The sequence below is a fragment of the Bactrocera neohumeralis genome, chromosome 2, assembly GCF_024586455.1.
Source record: "Bactrocera neohumeralis isolate Rockhampton chromosome 2, APGP_CSIRO_Bneo_wtdbg2-racon-allhic-juicebox.fasta_v2, whole genome shotgun sequence".
Lineage (NCBI taxonomy): Eukaryota > Metazoa > Arthropoda > Insecta > Diptera > Tephritidae > Bactrocera > Bactrocera neohumeralis.
In genome coordinates this window covers 38748721-38763916 of record NC_065919.1, presented here as the reverse complement: position 1 = coordinate 38763916, position 15196 = coordinate 38748721, and the positions used below count along the sequence as shown (strand labels likewise).

The 15196-nt window shown below is 37.3% G+C and overlaps 1 protein-coding gene across 1 annotated transcript; it reads left to right on the top strand.

Moving 5' to 3' along the window:
* Nucleotides 1–3874: 3874 nt before the first annotated feature.
* On the top strand, nt 3875–13226 carry LOC126756354 (uncharacterized). The gene is made up of 3 exons (XM_050469358.1): nt 3875–4071; nt 8757–10071; nt 12148–13226. Exons 2-3 carry the CDS (start codon nt 9108–9110, stop codon nt 12714–12716), a joined length of 1533 nt encoding a protein of 510 aa, XP_050325315.1. The 5' UTR covers nt 3875–4071; nt 8757–9107; the 3' UTR covers nt 12717–13226.
* Nucleotides 13227–15196: the final 1970 nt, after the last annotated feature.

Sequence of the window (15196 nt, the reverse complement as noted above, 5' to 3'; positions counted from 1 at the left end):
TTTGTAACGGTTACGTCTGCCTAATCCTTCGTCGCAACTGGTTTTGTTAATAGAGAAATACATATTTCAATTACGAAACGTAACTGTCGCTTAAATAATTCACTTATTATGCAACAAACCAGCACACTCACTGACAACAACTCAAACATTAATATTGCATAACTCCAGCAAACGGTTAATTGTATTCACCAGTACTTAACGGCTAATATTAATGAACATTAAATGTGTTGAATCGACCCAATTCGTCAAACTTCTTGAATTGACAGTACGAACCGGATATATTTGTATATGTATGCCGTTGTATATGTGTATATGTATGTATATGCGGTTTTTTTTATGGGTGCACTCGTACATATGTATGTACATACAGCACTGAGTGCGGCAGGGCAAGTGCTTCCACTAAGTGGGAAAGTGGAAATAGCCGCGAAAAAGCAAAAAATGCAAGTAAGCGTAAATGCCGTTAGCACGTGCCAATCATGAATGGTGTAAAATATCAGAGAACTGATTTCGATTTTTCATGGTTACGTTGCGCTTTAAGTGTGTCTTTGAATTGAAGAATTGTATTGCAAACTATTTATGCAAATCACTTCCCATTTTGTCATTTGAATATTTCAAAAGTGTGTAGTCAGAGACAATTGGTGGAGTAAGTGAACACAGGCACCTAGAAAAGTACTTTTCACACTATAAAATTTTTAAATAAAAAAAATCTTCTTATTTTGCACGCTCGATTCAGGTAATAGAAAATTTGCACAATTTTCCATAAAATTGTGGCGGTTTGAGAATGGTAACAGCATACAGGGTGCATACCATGGCTAAGTTTATGACTTCTTAGTCACCAAATGGACCCTTTACTGCTTGTTTTCAATATATAATTTCTGGTAATTACTCAAATAGATAAAAGAAGGTTAAAGGTCTTAGTGAACTTAATTAAATATATATAAAAGAAAGTTGTTGTTAGTTACAACATTTATAACTGAAGAACGGCTAAACCGATTTGGCTGAAAATTGGTGAGGAGGTAGCTTAGAACCAGGGTAAGCGTACATCTTATCTCTTTATGTCAAAATTTAATACAATTCATAAATAAAAAAAATATGTATATTTCAAATCATAAGCATTTGTTCAAAATTAATGTTTGTAAGAATCATTTGAATATACGAGTACCATTGTTAACAGATTTTTCCTCAAAAATAATACCACTAGAATGACTGTCGATTGGACTCCAGTGGGAATTGACGGAGCTATATTTCTATTGTCACACACCGACGCAAGAATTCTGTTTCTTCTTCTTCTTAATTGGCGTAGACACCGCTTACGCGATTATAGCCGAGTTAACAACAGCGCGCCAGTCGTTTCTTCTTTTCGCTACGTGGCGCCAATTGGATATTCCAAGCGAAGCCAGGTCCTTCTCCACTTGGTCCTTCCAACGAAGTGGAGCTCTTCCTCTGCTTCCCCCGGCGGGTACTGCGTCGAATACTTTCAGAGCTGGAGTGTTTTCGTCCATCCGGACAACATGACCTAGCCAGCGTAGCCGCTGTCTTTTAATTCGCTGAACTATGTCGATGTCGTCGTATATCTCGTACAGCTCATCGTTCCATCGAATGCGATATTCGCCGTGGCCAATGCGCAAAGGACCATAAATCTTTCGCAGAATTTTTCTCTCGAAAACTCATAACGTCGACTCATCGGTTGTTGTCATCGCCCAAGCCTCTGCACCATACAGCAGGACGGGAATTATGAGCGACTTATAGAGTTTAGCTTTTGTTCATCGAGAGAGGACTTTACTTTTCAATTGCCTACTCAGTCCGAAGTAGCACCTGTCGGCAAGAGCAATTCTGCGTTGGTTTTCCAGGCTGACATTGTAGGTGGTGTTTACACTGGTTCCAAGATAGACGATAATTTCGAAGATAATAACTTCAAAGTTATGACTATCAACAGTGACGTGAGAGCCAAGCGAGTGCGACGACTGTTTGTTTGATGACAGGAGATATTTCGTTTTGCCCTCGTTCACTGCCAGACCCATTTTCTGTGCTTCCTTGTCCAGCCTGGAGAAAGCAGAACTAACGGCGCGGGTGTTGAGGCCGATGATATCAATATCATCGGCATACGCCAACAGCTGTACACTCTTATAGAAGATGGAACCTTTTATATTTAGTTCTGCAGCTCGAACTATTTTCTCCAGAAGCAGGTTAAAGATGTCGCAAGATAGGGAGTCGCCTTGTCTGAAACCTAGTTTGGTATCGAACGGCTCGGAGAGGTCCTTCCCGATCCTGACGGAGCTTTTCGTGTTGTTCAACGTCAGTTTACACAGCCGTATTAGTTTTGCGGGGATTCCAAATTCAGACATCGCGGCATAAAGGCAGCTCCTTTTCGTGCTGTCGAAAGCAGATTTGAAATGGACGAAGAGGTGGTGTGTGTCGATTATTCTTTCAGGGGTCTTTTCCAAGATTTGGCACATGGTGAATATCTGGTCGGTTGTTGATTTTCCAGGTCTGAAGCCACACTGATAAGGTCCAATCAGTTTGTTGACGGAGGTCTTTAATCTTTCACACAATACGCTCGATAGAACCTTATAAGCGATGTTGAGGAGGCTAATCCCACGGTAGTTGGCGCAGATTGTGGGGTCTCCTGTTTTTATGGATTGGGCATAATCCCGTTACAAAGGTGATGCATGCTTGTTCTTCGCCGCCGTGTTTGAATAGCTCGGCCGGCAATCCGTCGGCCCCTGTTTGTTGTTCTTCAGGCGGGCAATTGCTATTCGAACTTCTTCATGGTCGGGCAATGGAACGTCTGCTCCATCGTCATCGATTGGGGAATTGGGTTCGCCTTCTCCTGGCGTTGGGCGTTCACTGCCATTCAGCAGGCTGGAGAAGTGTTCCCTCCATAATTTAAGTATGCTCTGGGCATCGGTCACTAGATCACCTTTGGGGGTTCTACAAGAGTTTTAGTACGATTAAAAAGCACCCAAACACTTCTAAGAATCAGTTATTCGTTGTTTTTGTTGGATTATGAACTTGCGAGGCACCCACGTTGCATAGAGTTTTCGCCTCTTTAGAGCATCATTGTCCTCACTGCTCATTCCGCCTTTTTTTTTTTCAACTTTTTCATGTATTCAACTCTTTTCCCAGAGCTAACACCTATATTTTTTTGTAACGTTCCTGGCTATATTTCATTAACAGCCATATCGCAATTAAATATATAGCATAGATAACAAGACGCCAATAGATTTAACTTTATTCGGTCTCAAGTTCTATGTTTTTGCTCTCTTAGTATGCCCAGTTCCATATCTTCTGGGTAGCCAATTATTTGTTAAATAAATCTGATACAAAGCTTAGGTTAATCGAAACTTGCTTATCCCAGCGATCCATGTTACATATATGCAAGCTGTTACATCCCACATCTTTCCTCAAGCTGATCCGAAACTTTTTTTACTTTATGTTTTTTCTGTTCAACTCTCTTTAGAGCTAACCCTATATTCGTTCCTGGAAACAGCCATATCGCAATTTGCATAGATAACAAGACGCCACTTGCTTTCTTTCGAGCCCACTGGGTAGCCAATTATTTGTGTAAATAAATAGTCGACACTTGCTGCGATCCATGTTAAGCAAGCTGTCAGCAGCAACAACACTCAAGTAGTAACCAACACTTAGTTGGCATTAGCAATCTTGTGGTCCAGCCGGCGCCTTTGCATTTGCTCAGCTTAATTATGTCAAATTATTCCATAAAACTAACTGTATACTTACATGCCTACAAGCTTGCACTTTTTTTAATTTTTCCACGCTTTTACTTTCATCTGGAAAATTGCATTTCCACATATAAAATGCAACAAAATATTCAAGTTCAAGTTAGTTGGGGCTAGACGTCGCATGGCAGTTGTGAGCTGAATCCACCTCTTGTGGAGTTCGATGTTCTTTATGGAAACAAGTATAAAAATAGATTTATTGAATTTGGAAATTGTAATACTGTTACTTATGTGTTAAAGAAGATTGCTTAGTGAATTAAGTGATGCAAAATTATTGGTGGAAAAATCTATGCTCAAGACAACAGCAAGTGATGTTTTTTTTTACACATGGGTGAGTTCTCCGGTTTCTTTTCTTAGAAAATTATTCGAATTTTCATAGAGAGCAAAACTATTCAAATAGACTTTCGAAAGATCTAAAAGCGAGACTTTTTTATGTGTATGTGAATCTCTTAAGGGAATATTCTAGAAATTTGAAAAGATGAACAACACAACAAATCTTTTCAATCCTTCTTACGATAGTGTTAAAATAGGTGAAAATGAATGAAAATTAGGTAAATTCAGCTAAATGAATGAAATTTTTGTGCATTACTAATTTGCATTATCATGGATCAAATGAGCAAGTTAATGCAAATTAAGCCCGCTAATGCAAATTAGGGCTGCCGTCTGTCGAGGCTATTATATTGTAAAAATGGGCGCAATGGGCCTATAACCACGCTTACTTCTCATATGGTATAATTTTAGATTCTATGTGATTCTTTCACTTACCAGTACACAAATCAGGCACCAACCAAAGTATCGGAATAAAACCTTGCACGAATAATACCTTTATAGTGTGCCACCTTATGATCAAAAATTGTCCACATCGAAGCAAAACTTTTCAATCCCCTACATACCAAACATGTGGACCCCAGTGCGTTTTGCTGACTTTTGATCGAAAATATCGGTCAATGTGTGAGATTAATATTTGAAATTATTGACTTGTTTGCATGTTAAATTCATAACCCCATGTCTCACCGGCAGTTATAATGCTCTCCATGATTGTGGGATCAGAATTCACACGATCAAGCATGTCCAAAAAGAACTGTTTACGGTACTCTTTTTGAAAAAAAATCCAGATTTATCGGGACGAGTCAAGCAAGGACGCGTTTCAAACCCAAAATATCCACCAAAATCATTCGAACGGAATCGCAAGAGATGTAGAGCTCTCTTGCCATCTCTCTAACACTAGTCTGACAATTTTTAAACACCATATCCTTCACTTGTTTAATATTTCCATCAGTTGAAGAGATCAAAGGCCGTCCAGAACGAGGTATATCTTAAACGATTTTTCGACCGTCTTTGAAGGCTTTGTAACACTCGTAGGCTTGTGTTTTTGTTGAAACTGAATCACCGTAAACCTTTTCCACCTTTCGCAACGATTTCGATAATTAAGTTTGGTTAGTAATACGAAATTTGAGGCAGATTCTTTGTTCGATATTTTTTTTCACCATAAAAATCGCAACGCACTACTGAGTTGTTCTGCCTTAAGCAGCTGTAAACATACTGATTGACAGATCCCGCTCATAATTGCCACAGTAATTAAGATCAGTCCTACCAATTTAGCAAAATACATTATTTTTGAAATATCATTTACCCGGGGAATTTAATTATTTAATTCAATGTATGGGAGGTCGAAAAAGACTTTTCGTATTTCTAATCAAACTTCAACTTATTTTTTTTATATTTATACTAATAAATAAATAAACAAATATGTACCATTTGTCGACCACTGTTTGCCATTTTTCGCTAGAGACATTATTCCATCATTGTAAAAAAAAGAATATAGCGATTTTTTTCATTATTTTTATACATTTTTGAACAGCTGTAACTTTTTTTCAACTTAACCGAATTTAACTTTTTTTGGTTTTGATTTTTTGAAGACTAAAACTCACTTTTCCACCTTTATGACACAATGTGATTGGTAGCACTGGAGAAATACGACTGCAACAACACTTATTGACAAAATACGAAAATACTCTTTTGGCTACCTAATATATACTTATATAAATAATTATATAAATATTATATAAATTATTATAATCAGAATGCGGAGACGAGTTTTAATTCGAATGAATATCTGTCCGTCTGCCGTAAAAGCGATAATTTAAGTAAACATGAATATATTTTGATGAAACTGCGTACACGTGTTCCTTGGCACCCATCAACGGTTTATATTGCAGATGGGCAGAATCGGTCAATTTTCACACCCACGAAACGTCGCTATCATAAAAAAATTCCCAATTTATTAAAATTGTTATTTAGTAAAAGAGATCACAGTAGCGATGGACACCTGTACGCTAAAACTTATTTAAAAGTGGGCCTGGCCCCGCTCCTTAAGTAGTTAAATGTACATATGTAACTTGCTGAAACGAAGTCTCTTTTAGGACTTCTATATTTAATCTGAAAACTAGTAAAATCAGATAATAACTACGGCCAATCTATGTATATATAAGTTATGTTGAAAACTTGTAAAAGAGCTATAATTCACTGAATAAATTCGCAACAAACATAAAATTTCACAACCAAGATGGTGTGTAAAGCAGATATACTAATAGGACAAATAGCCCCGCCCACATTTAGATAAAACAAATACATCAGGAACTATTTGACCGATTTCAACCAAGTTTGGTTCGAGGAGTTACACAAATATTCCTATTACACACTACCACGCCTACTTGGCGTATACCAAAATTTTCAGTTCTATCAGATTCTTTTACCTTACAGTATACAAATGAAATATCAATGAAGTTTCCAGAATAAAACTTTGCAAAAATAGTACCCTCAAGTTATTTAATTTTAAGCCCGAAATTGCCGAAATGCGACTATAACTTTTCAAGTGTCCATACACCAAATTTGATGACCCCAGGTGCATATGGCTGATTTTTGATCGAACATATCGGTCAGTCTGTAAGCTCTAGTATGGAAATTTGGGGACAATATTTTTGTGATGGGTAAAGTCTTCAATATTTCTCTTAGCCCCCATATACCTAATATAAATATTTTTAACTTTCGGATATTATATTTTTATATGTTATACGACATTATACCGCATAACTACTTATATTGGTCCATATGTAAGGAAGTAACTATTACTAATAATAGTGTATTTTTTACCTAAAGAAAAAAGATTTTCCAGAATATTCAAAACGTCTATTAGAAACTGTCTAACAACAATCAGCAAAAGCATTAAATTGTAGAATAAGGATGTTTCATTTAGAAAATTGGACCAAATTTTGTGTATAGCTTTCACCTAATATATCTACATATATTATGCTTCTCATGTAACATCCTTATGAATTTCATTACTTTCTTTTACTTTAAAATAGATAAAAAGTCATTAAGGAAAATACGGGAATTGATAAATAGAATAAGGTAACGAGGTAGCCTAAATATGTAAATTATTGAAGTTCGCAATTTTAGCCTCACCATAAAATTTTTGGTCACCACAACCAACTTATACATATTTATTGCCACCGCAAAAGAATTAGTGCGGTTTACTTGTAATTCGTTGAACAACATCAACATCAACGTCAGACAAAATGTATTCATGTTTAATTTTCAAATGACCCAAGAGCCATTGAACCTTGCTGAAATAGAGTTTTAAGTTTATATTAGCAAAACAAAACCAAAATCTAGCCATTAGGGTCAGACCTGAAATAAAAAGAACATAAACATTAAGCCATCAAAATGAGAACAACAAAAGCAATAAAGTGGAGCAGTAAAGGAAGAAATAATAAAAAGGTGTATTCACGTAGTTTCTAATTTCTTCGCCCTCCCATTATTCGAATGTATTGTAATTTTGTTATTTTCAATGTGAACTTCTATTTTGAATGAGAATACAACATTTTTTTTGCTAACTGGAAAAAAACTTGTGTCTAATATAAATGCGTTTGAACGTCAAATTCAATGAGTGAAATGCTTTTTTAATCTAAAAACGTATCGGTTATTTACTGGTTGTAATTCATATTTCACAATTCTTAAAAGAACACTCCAGGAACATTTTTTATACCTGAAGAAGACTTTTCATTAAAATCTTTCTAAACACTGTCGGTAGGAGTTCTTGTAACATGCGTGCTGGGTGAATTTGGTTTTTATTGCTTTAGTGGTTTAGGAAATATCTACATTAAACTTGTTAAAGGGCGGAAACACGCCCACTTTTTGAAAAAATATATAATCCTATATCTATCTTCATTATTTATAGGAGATGCGCACAACCGTTAGGTGAACAAAACTATAATACTCTGTAGCAACTGGTTGGCAAGAGTAAATTCAGTTTTTTTGTTTTTTTCCTTCGTCCAAGTTTTAAGTATAGGTAAACACGTGTTTTTTCACTTATATGATCTTGTAAGGAGTTATATCTTTCAATAACAAAACATATAAAGAAATAAAAAAAAACACAAATATCCTTAAAGTATTGAACACAACTGTTGTTCCATCAAAATTCAATGTCATTGAATCTACATATTTTGTTTAAATTCTTCCTTCATTGTGAATTCCCCAAATGAAATATGCCCTGGCAAAATAAAAAACCTAGCTTCTGAAGTGTGTCTGATCTTCATTATTATATGGGAGTGACCCATATACTTGTATGTATCTATGTATCTATGTGTTTGAAAGAAATTGTAGCAATGATTGCGTGAGCGCTGCAAAGCCAATAAATAAATAAAACAGTGACAACTGATCGTTTGATAATATGGAGACTCTAAGACGGTCAGATTGTTTATTATTTCTTCTTTTTTCCCTCATTTTGGTTATCATCTTATCTTTATTTGTGTGCAGTGATGCATTGCGTACGGATGAATGTTGGTTACATTTAGTTCGATACCGTGCGATCGAAGCTTAGGGCCTTTCTCTTTGACAAGACAGAGTGTTGATGTTATTACTTAAGAAATTTTGAGTAAAAAGTGAATTTCCTTTCTTTAAACTGTAATTTTCTGCTTTTCTATTTTTGTTTTGATTTCGCGTCGTAACACACAGACTTTGATGACCAAGTGGTTGTATCAGCAAATGAATAGAAATCAACACTGCCACACAAACAACAACACAATGTAATTATAAGTGTAATAAAAATAAAAGATTCTTCAAGGCATGCGGTTGCAAGTTGATAAAATATCGAACACGCTGCCAGTTAAGGTTATTTGTGAGTCAACTTTGAACGTATGAGCAACCACGGCGGCGGGCGGTTGCCAAAAAACAGTGACGGTTAGTGAAACCTCCATGATATAGAAATACTTAAAATTCTCGATTGAATAAAAATTCGATTTAAAATCTTGAAGAGTGCCTGCCACAAAGAGTTAATATACGTGAATTTCGAAAAATCAGTGAAAGATGCTGCTGCTTGTACTAATCTCGTTTGCACCACTTTTCACACTGCAAACCGAAGTGCTTTTAAACTACGACGGCTTTAATCCAATCACCGCCGTGTCGTCTGCATCAGCAGCTTACAGCTCTGCCTCCTCCTCTTCATCAACAGCAACAACCGTAACGTACGCCCAGCAGCAGGTGCAATGGCCTCCCACTGCTGTGCGCGGCAATTGGTATATCCTGAATGCAGCAGCCAACGCTGCGGTTGCCGCGGCTGCCACTACTCAAGTAGACGCCGCACGCGCTAATAAACTGCAAAAGCGACACAAAGCAATGCCACAAGATAAACAACCACACAGAACAGCACGCCACACCCTTGATATACCACAAGCGGCGCAGCAACAGGAGCAACAACAAAATCCGGCAAATTATTACACTTACAACAGCAGCAACAACGGAAATTACCGTTCGACGGCACCGGATATGCGCTTTGTTGCGCCATATGTATTGGCGTTAAGTAATAGGCGACGCCTCTCGATGACTTCGGGCGAAAGGAGTAGGCGGCGAGAGCTCAGCGGCAGCACCACTGACAGAGTTGTCAATAACTTCAATAAACGAGGGTATGTCAACACTTATAACAACAACTATAACAACAAAAGTGTGACTCAACACAATAAGTATGGTGACAATGAGCAAGCAGCAACAACTAAAGTAAACATTGCCGACAGCATTATTACGCAACCACAGCATCGAGCAATGCTTGCTTGGCAGGATATTAAAACCAAAAGCGATGGCGAGGTCAACGAGGGGCGTAAAGGCGTCGTTCCTGATATTGAGGAAAGCACGGAGGTCGGAAGTGTTGAAAATGATATAAACAGTCTAGAGGAAGCGCAGTTCAATGAAGTTCTAGTGCCATTGGGAAACGCCTTGGACAAAGTGCGACACTTTTGTGAGGTTTTCCGACGTATCATCAGCGATGATGAAGCAGGTAAGGAAAATTAACAGTACTTATTCACTGAAAAAGGCTTAATGGTTTATAGTCAAATTTGTGTGGAAATGGAGTTTACATTGATTGTTTTGTAATCAGACACTGCCTATTGCACTATCTTTAGAATAGATGGCAGAACTTCTTATTTGGCACATATCGAGGACATTAAAGTCATCCATTTGACAATTAGTTGAAATTAGCAATACAATTCACAGTAAAAATAATTTTCAGAGATACTAAGTACATGTACTCGTATTCATCATATTAGTGCTGTAAGCAGGTACATGACAATATTATGACTTATAAGGAATTACATAATACCTCGGCTAATTTTATCGATTTATTTGAGATAACAAATGATATATGTGCGATAGAAACTCAGCCCAATAACAAAATGTAAGTGGGCCGTGGAGGCCAAAAAGTACTTTTTCGCGTTTTACATTACTATTAGCCCAGTTGTACAATTTGTTCTAAGTTTTTACCGAAAATTAATCTTGCGGAGTCTTGTGAAGATATCTCGTTCCATTAAAAATAAATTTCCATACAAGCACTTCATTTTGATCGTTCAGTTTATATATAGTGCAGCTGTAGACATATATGCTGTGATTGTCCGCTACGAACAATTCCCTTTGGAGATTGTGCAGTTGTCTTGAAAAAAAATGCAAAACTTTTCCATAGGTGGACCTCAGTTTGTATGGCAGATATACGCTTTAGAGATCGGATATTGGATTGGATATATATAGTTTATATAGTGGCTGAATCGACCCAGCTCATCATGCTGATCATTTATACATACATACATATATGTATATACTTTATAGGGTCTCCGACACTTCTTTCTGGGTATTACAAACTCCGTGGCAAACTTAATACAACTTGTTCAGTGTATGAAACTTAATTGACTTTTGGTGGTTCCTGTAAGTCGTGTCGCCGCAGACATCGAAATTGGCGTAAAAGATCCTGACCGCGATCGAAATCGGGTGATGACCCCACTCACTGCCCATATAACGGTACTGTTAAAAACTACTAAAAGCGCGATAAGTCAATAAATAAATACGGCAGATACATTAAATTTTACCTTTGAGATGGTTTGAGAGGAGATATATAGGAGCTTGTGTCCCATTTCTCGGGACCTGATCGACCGATTTCAATCAAATTAGGCAAATAACATTCCTTAGAAAAACGAAAATCATTATATGTAGTATATGGGAGTCAGGGTAGTATCGACCCGATTTTATCTAGTTTTGCTAATACTACTATTAATATGCCACATACTAAAAAACTTTTCCCTGGGTTTCATAAAGTACCTCACATACAATCACCATTATTACAGAGAAAAGTCAGAGTCCAAATCCTGATATTAGTTTATCCAGAAAGATACAATGTTATGAGTAAAACACGCCTTGTCATTTTCATTGACATAACTCACATGTCACCCGGAAGTCGCAAATCTTTATATTAGGTTCAAACAATTTTTAATACACCGAGATATTACTATCAGCAAAAGATTACCTCTGAATTTAAATTGTATATCCCATATATTGACTTCGGTACCTAGGGGCTTGAACAGTTTTGGTTCGATTCGCTAAAAGCATTATTCGTGCAAGTGTCATTCGTGATATTAATTGCTTTTTGACTTGTAGACTAGAAAGGAATGAGTCAGATGGAATTTAAAATTGTGTTATGTGAGAAGTAAGCGTGTTGTAGTAAGAAGATATGGGTTTTTATCCACATGTGGGCGGTGCCACCATGGAGAGTATGATTTGTCTTATTACTATATAATATTTGGTTTGATAATATGTTTCTAAAGCAAATCTTTCTGAACATATGAAACTATCTCACAATCATACTCAAACTAACAGTGCTTTCCTGAAATCCGGCAGATTACGAACCATTTAACCTTGATTTAATCCAAGTTCCAACCATTTTATTTACAATGGTTAACAAGACTAACTCGTCCTCTAAACTAATAACGTCTACTATGCATATTTCATGAATATATTTTCTCCTAGCTCTACGCCATGAAAATGTATTACTAATTTAAAACTTTTTCGCGTGTTTCTACTTTATTTGCAGACCTTGCAAGCGACGACCTCGATACATTGGGGAGCAGCGACGACGGCTTCGCAAACTCAGCATCCGCCACGTTAGTGCAGTCAGCAACTGTAGACACAGCCGTTCCTGTTGGTGACAACACACAGTTGGCGCTTGAAGTTCAAGGTCAGCGAAGCCCTCCCACCGCCACACATTCAAACACGCAACAGTCTCAGCCGATTGCAGAGGCGACATTGATGTGGCCAACAGTGACGGCACCAGCTATGCCACGGTCAACTGCGGTTACAGCATCAGCGCAGGCAACAACAACTGCAAACGCACCAAACTCAGCTAAATCATTAACATCTACTGCCTTGGTCATTGGTCGAGGTAAAAAGTTGAAAAAGAAATTGAAAAAACTGATGCTTCCATTGTTGCTGGCATACAAGCTGAAGTTCATAGCATTAGTGCCGCTGCTAATTGGTGGCCTAACGCTGCTGGTCGGCAGCACCGGCCTGGCTGGCTTCTTTTTTGCGCTCTTCTTGACGGTGATGACCCTGAAGGGCGGCGGTAGTGTGAACAAATCGATTGTAATTAAGAAAGTTTTGTAAACGCCGGCCGAGCTGCCAAAGCAATCAGCGGAGCAGGGGCGCGGTACACTCTATAAGCTAATCTTTTTTTTTTATCGGTCAACACGAGTTAAGTGAGTCATGAATTAACGTTGCTCTTTGCAGCTTGCAAGTGACACAGAAGAGGGCGAATGAAATTGCACAATCGCATAACTTCAAGTTGGGCGGTCTTGTGGTTGAGAAAAGCAAATGTTAATGTTATAAAACAATAGTTACAAACCATTTTTTATAAACTCTCGTGCACATTGTATACATTAAATTTTCCCCGATTTACGCTCGTGTTACTATTTATACATGAAGTTGTTGCAGTGAGCGACACGCGACAGCCGAAACCGGATACTATTACTTAACGCCGCTAATTTAAGTCCATTACTTCATTCATAAATACGGAAATAAAACCGTATCAAGCTACATACTTGGTTTGAATGAACGCCATGCTAAAAGGTTTTGAACACTTTAGACATCGTAAATAACGGCTCCGCTTTGGATTCATCACAGCTCATTTATTATCTCAAATTTGTGCCTATTTCTAAATTATTTAATATAATTTTTTTTTAATTATGTGAGTAAATTTTTATATTAAAAATGTATTGATAATCATATTTTTAGTTTTTATAGTAATAAATGACTGAAGTATTCTTAAAAATCGTCTGTCGGAATCGTTAGTAATGTACATTTCTATGCAAATTTTTCCAACCTTCCTATTTTATCTGTGCGGCAAAAAATTCGACAAGAGATTTAATAATTGATATTTGAAGATCTACATCCTTGTATCACTAGCCTTTGATAATCTATGATAATTGTGACACGTTAACGTTTTTGGTCTGCAGAGAGATCGCGCGACAAACAAGAATCCAACCTTTCCTTAGAGTACAAGCCTTACTTTGCATACTGTCGAAGTTCAATGACATTTCATTCAAGTGTTTTGAAGTCGTTAATCTCACTGTAACGCTACTTCTGCTATTGTCGATTATAATGGAAAAGAGCGAATTTCGAGAATTGATCCTCGTGAACCTACCAGCATAAATAATGCGCCCTGTACAACGCTGAATTAAAATGCATATAAGGGTTGCTTTTTTAAACTCTTGCAACCTGTTGCTACAGTGTATAATAGTTTTGTTCGCTTAACGGTTGTACGTATAATCTAGAACGAAGCGAGATAGACATAGGGTTATATATATACAAGGTGTGTTCCAAATCTAGCCCCCTGCTGGCGCCATCTATATGTCGACTGGTGCGTTAGAATCTGCTGTTTTTATCGATTTTCCAGTGAGAATTTCATGACATTTCATAGATTGGAAGTGAAGTAATTGCGTTTTAAGTGTCAGTATGTATGTTCGTGTTATCGGTGCGAAAATTATCTTCGAACAAAGAGCCAAGATTAAATTTTGTTTTGAAATTGGTAAAACTTTTACCGAAACGTTTCAATTGATGACACAAGTTTGTGGCGATGATTGCCTATCCCGTAGCAGAGTGCGCGAGTGGTTTCAACGTTTTCAAAGTGGTCGTGAGGACATAAATTACGATCAAAATGTGGGCCAATCAAAATCCATGATCACCGGAAATTCTACCGAAACTGTGCGTGAATTCAACAAAAATCAGCCGAAATCATCATTCAAATTCATGGAACGCATAATTACTGGTGACGAGACATGGGTCTACGAATATAACACACTTACGAATCAGCAATCATCCTAATTGCGGCCCAAAGGCGCGATAAAGCCGATCGAAAGTGAAAGTAATTAACGCTCATTGTTTTCTTCGATATTCGTGGTGTCGTCCACTATGAATACGTTCCAACTGATCAAACCGTCAACAAAGAGTATTAACTTGGTGCTATCAGGCGCTTACGAGACGCTATCCGTCGTAAACGTCCGAGTTTGTGAGCCAACAATTCGTGGATTCTTCATTATGATAACGCACCTTCGCATAAAGCCATCATTGTGAATGAATTTTTGGCCAAACACTCATCAAATATCATTGAGTAAGCACCGTATCATTCACCTGATATAGCCCCCTGGGACTTTTTCTTATTCTCCACACTGAAATAACCACTTCGGGAAACACGCTTCGACTCAGTTGAAGACATCAAAACAAATTCGACGCGAGAGCTGAAGGCCATCCCGGAAAGTGCCTATAAAAAAATTTTTGATGATTGAAAGAAGCATTGGCACATGTGCATCGTTTCAAATGGATGTTACTTTGAAGGCGATAAAATAAATTTGGATGATAATTGAAAAATTTTCGTTTTATTTATAAATGCCCGTTACTTTCTTGACTTGACTCCACTATATATAAAGTATATGTGCATATAATCGTTCAGTGTGTGAGTTATATACTATATTTATAAACAAGGAGCAAATTCGGGTGTAACCGAACATTTTATACGCTTGCAACTTGCATAAATCATCCTCAAAAGTAGACCAGTAAAAAACGAAAAAATTACGATTTTTAATTTCCCA

Coding starts and splice junctions, on each gene's coding strand:
- LOC126756354 (XM_050469358.1), top strand. CDS start 9,108: ATGCTGCTGCTTGTACTAATCTCGTTTGCACCACTTTTCACACTGCAA. Junction 10,072..12,147: donor CATCAGCGATGATGAAGCAG/GTAAGGAAAATT, acceptor CTTTATTTGCAG/ACCTTGCAAGCGACGACCTC.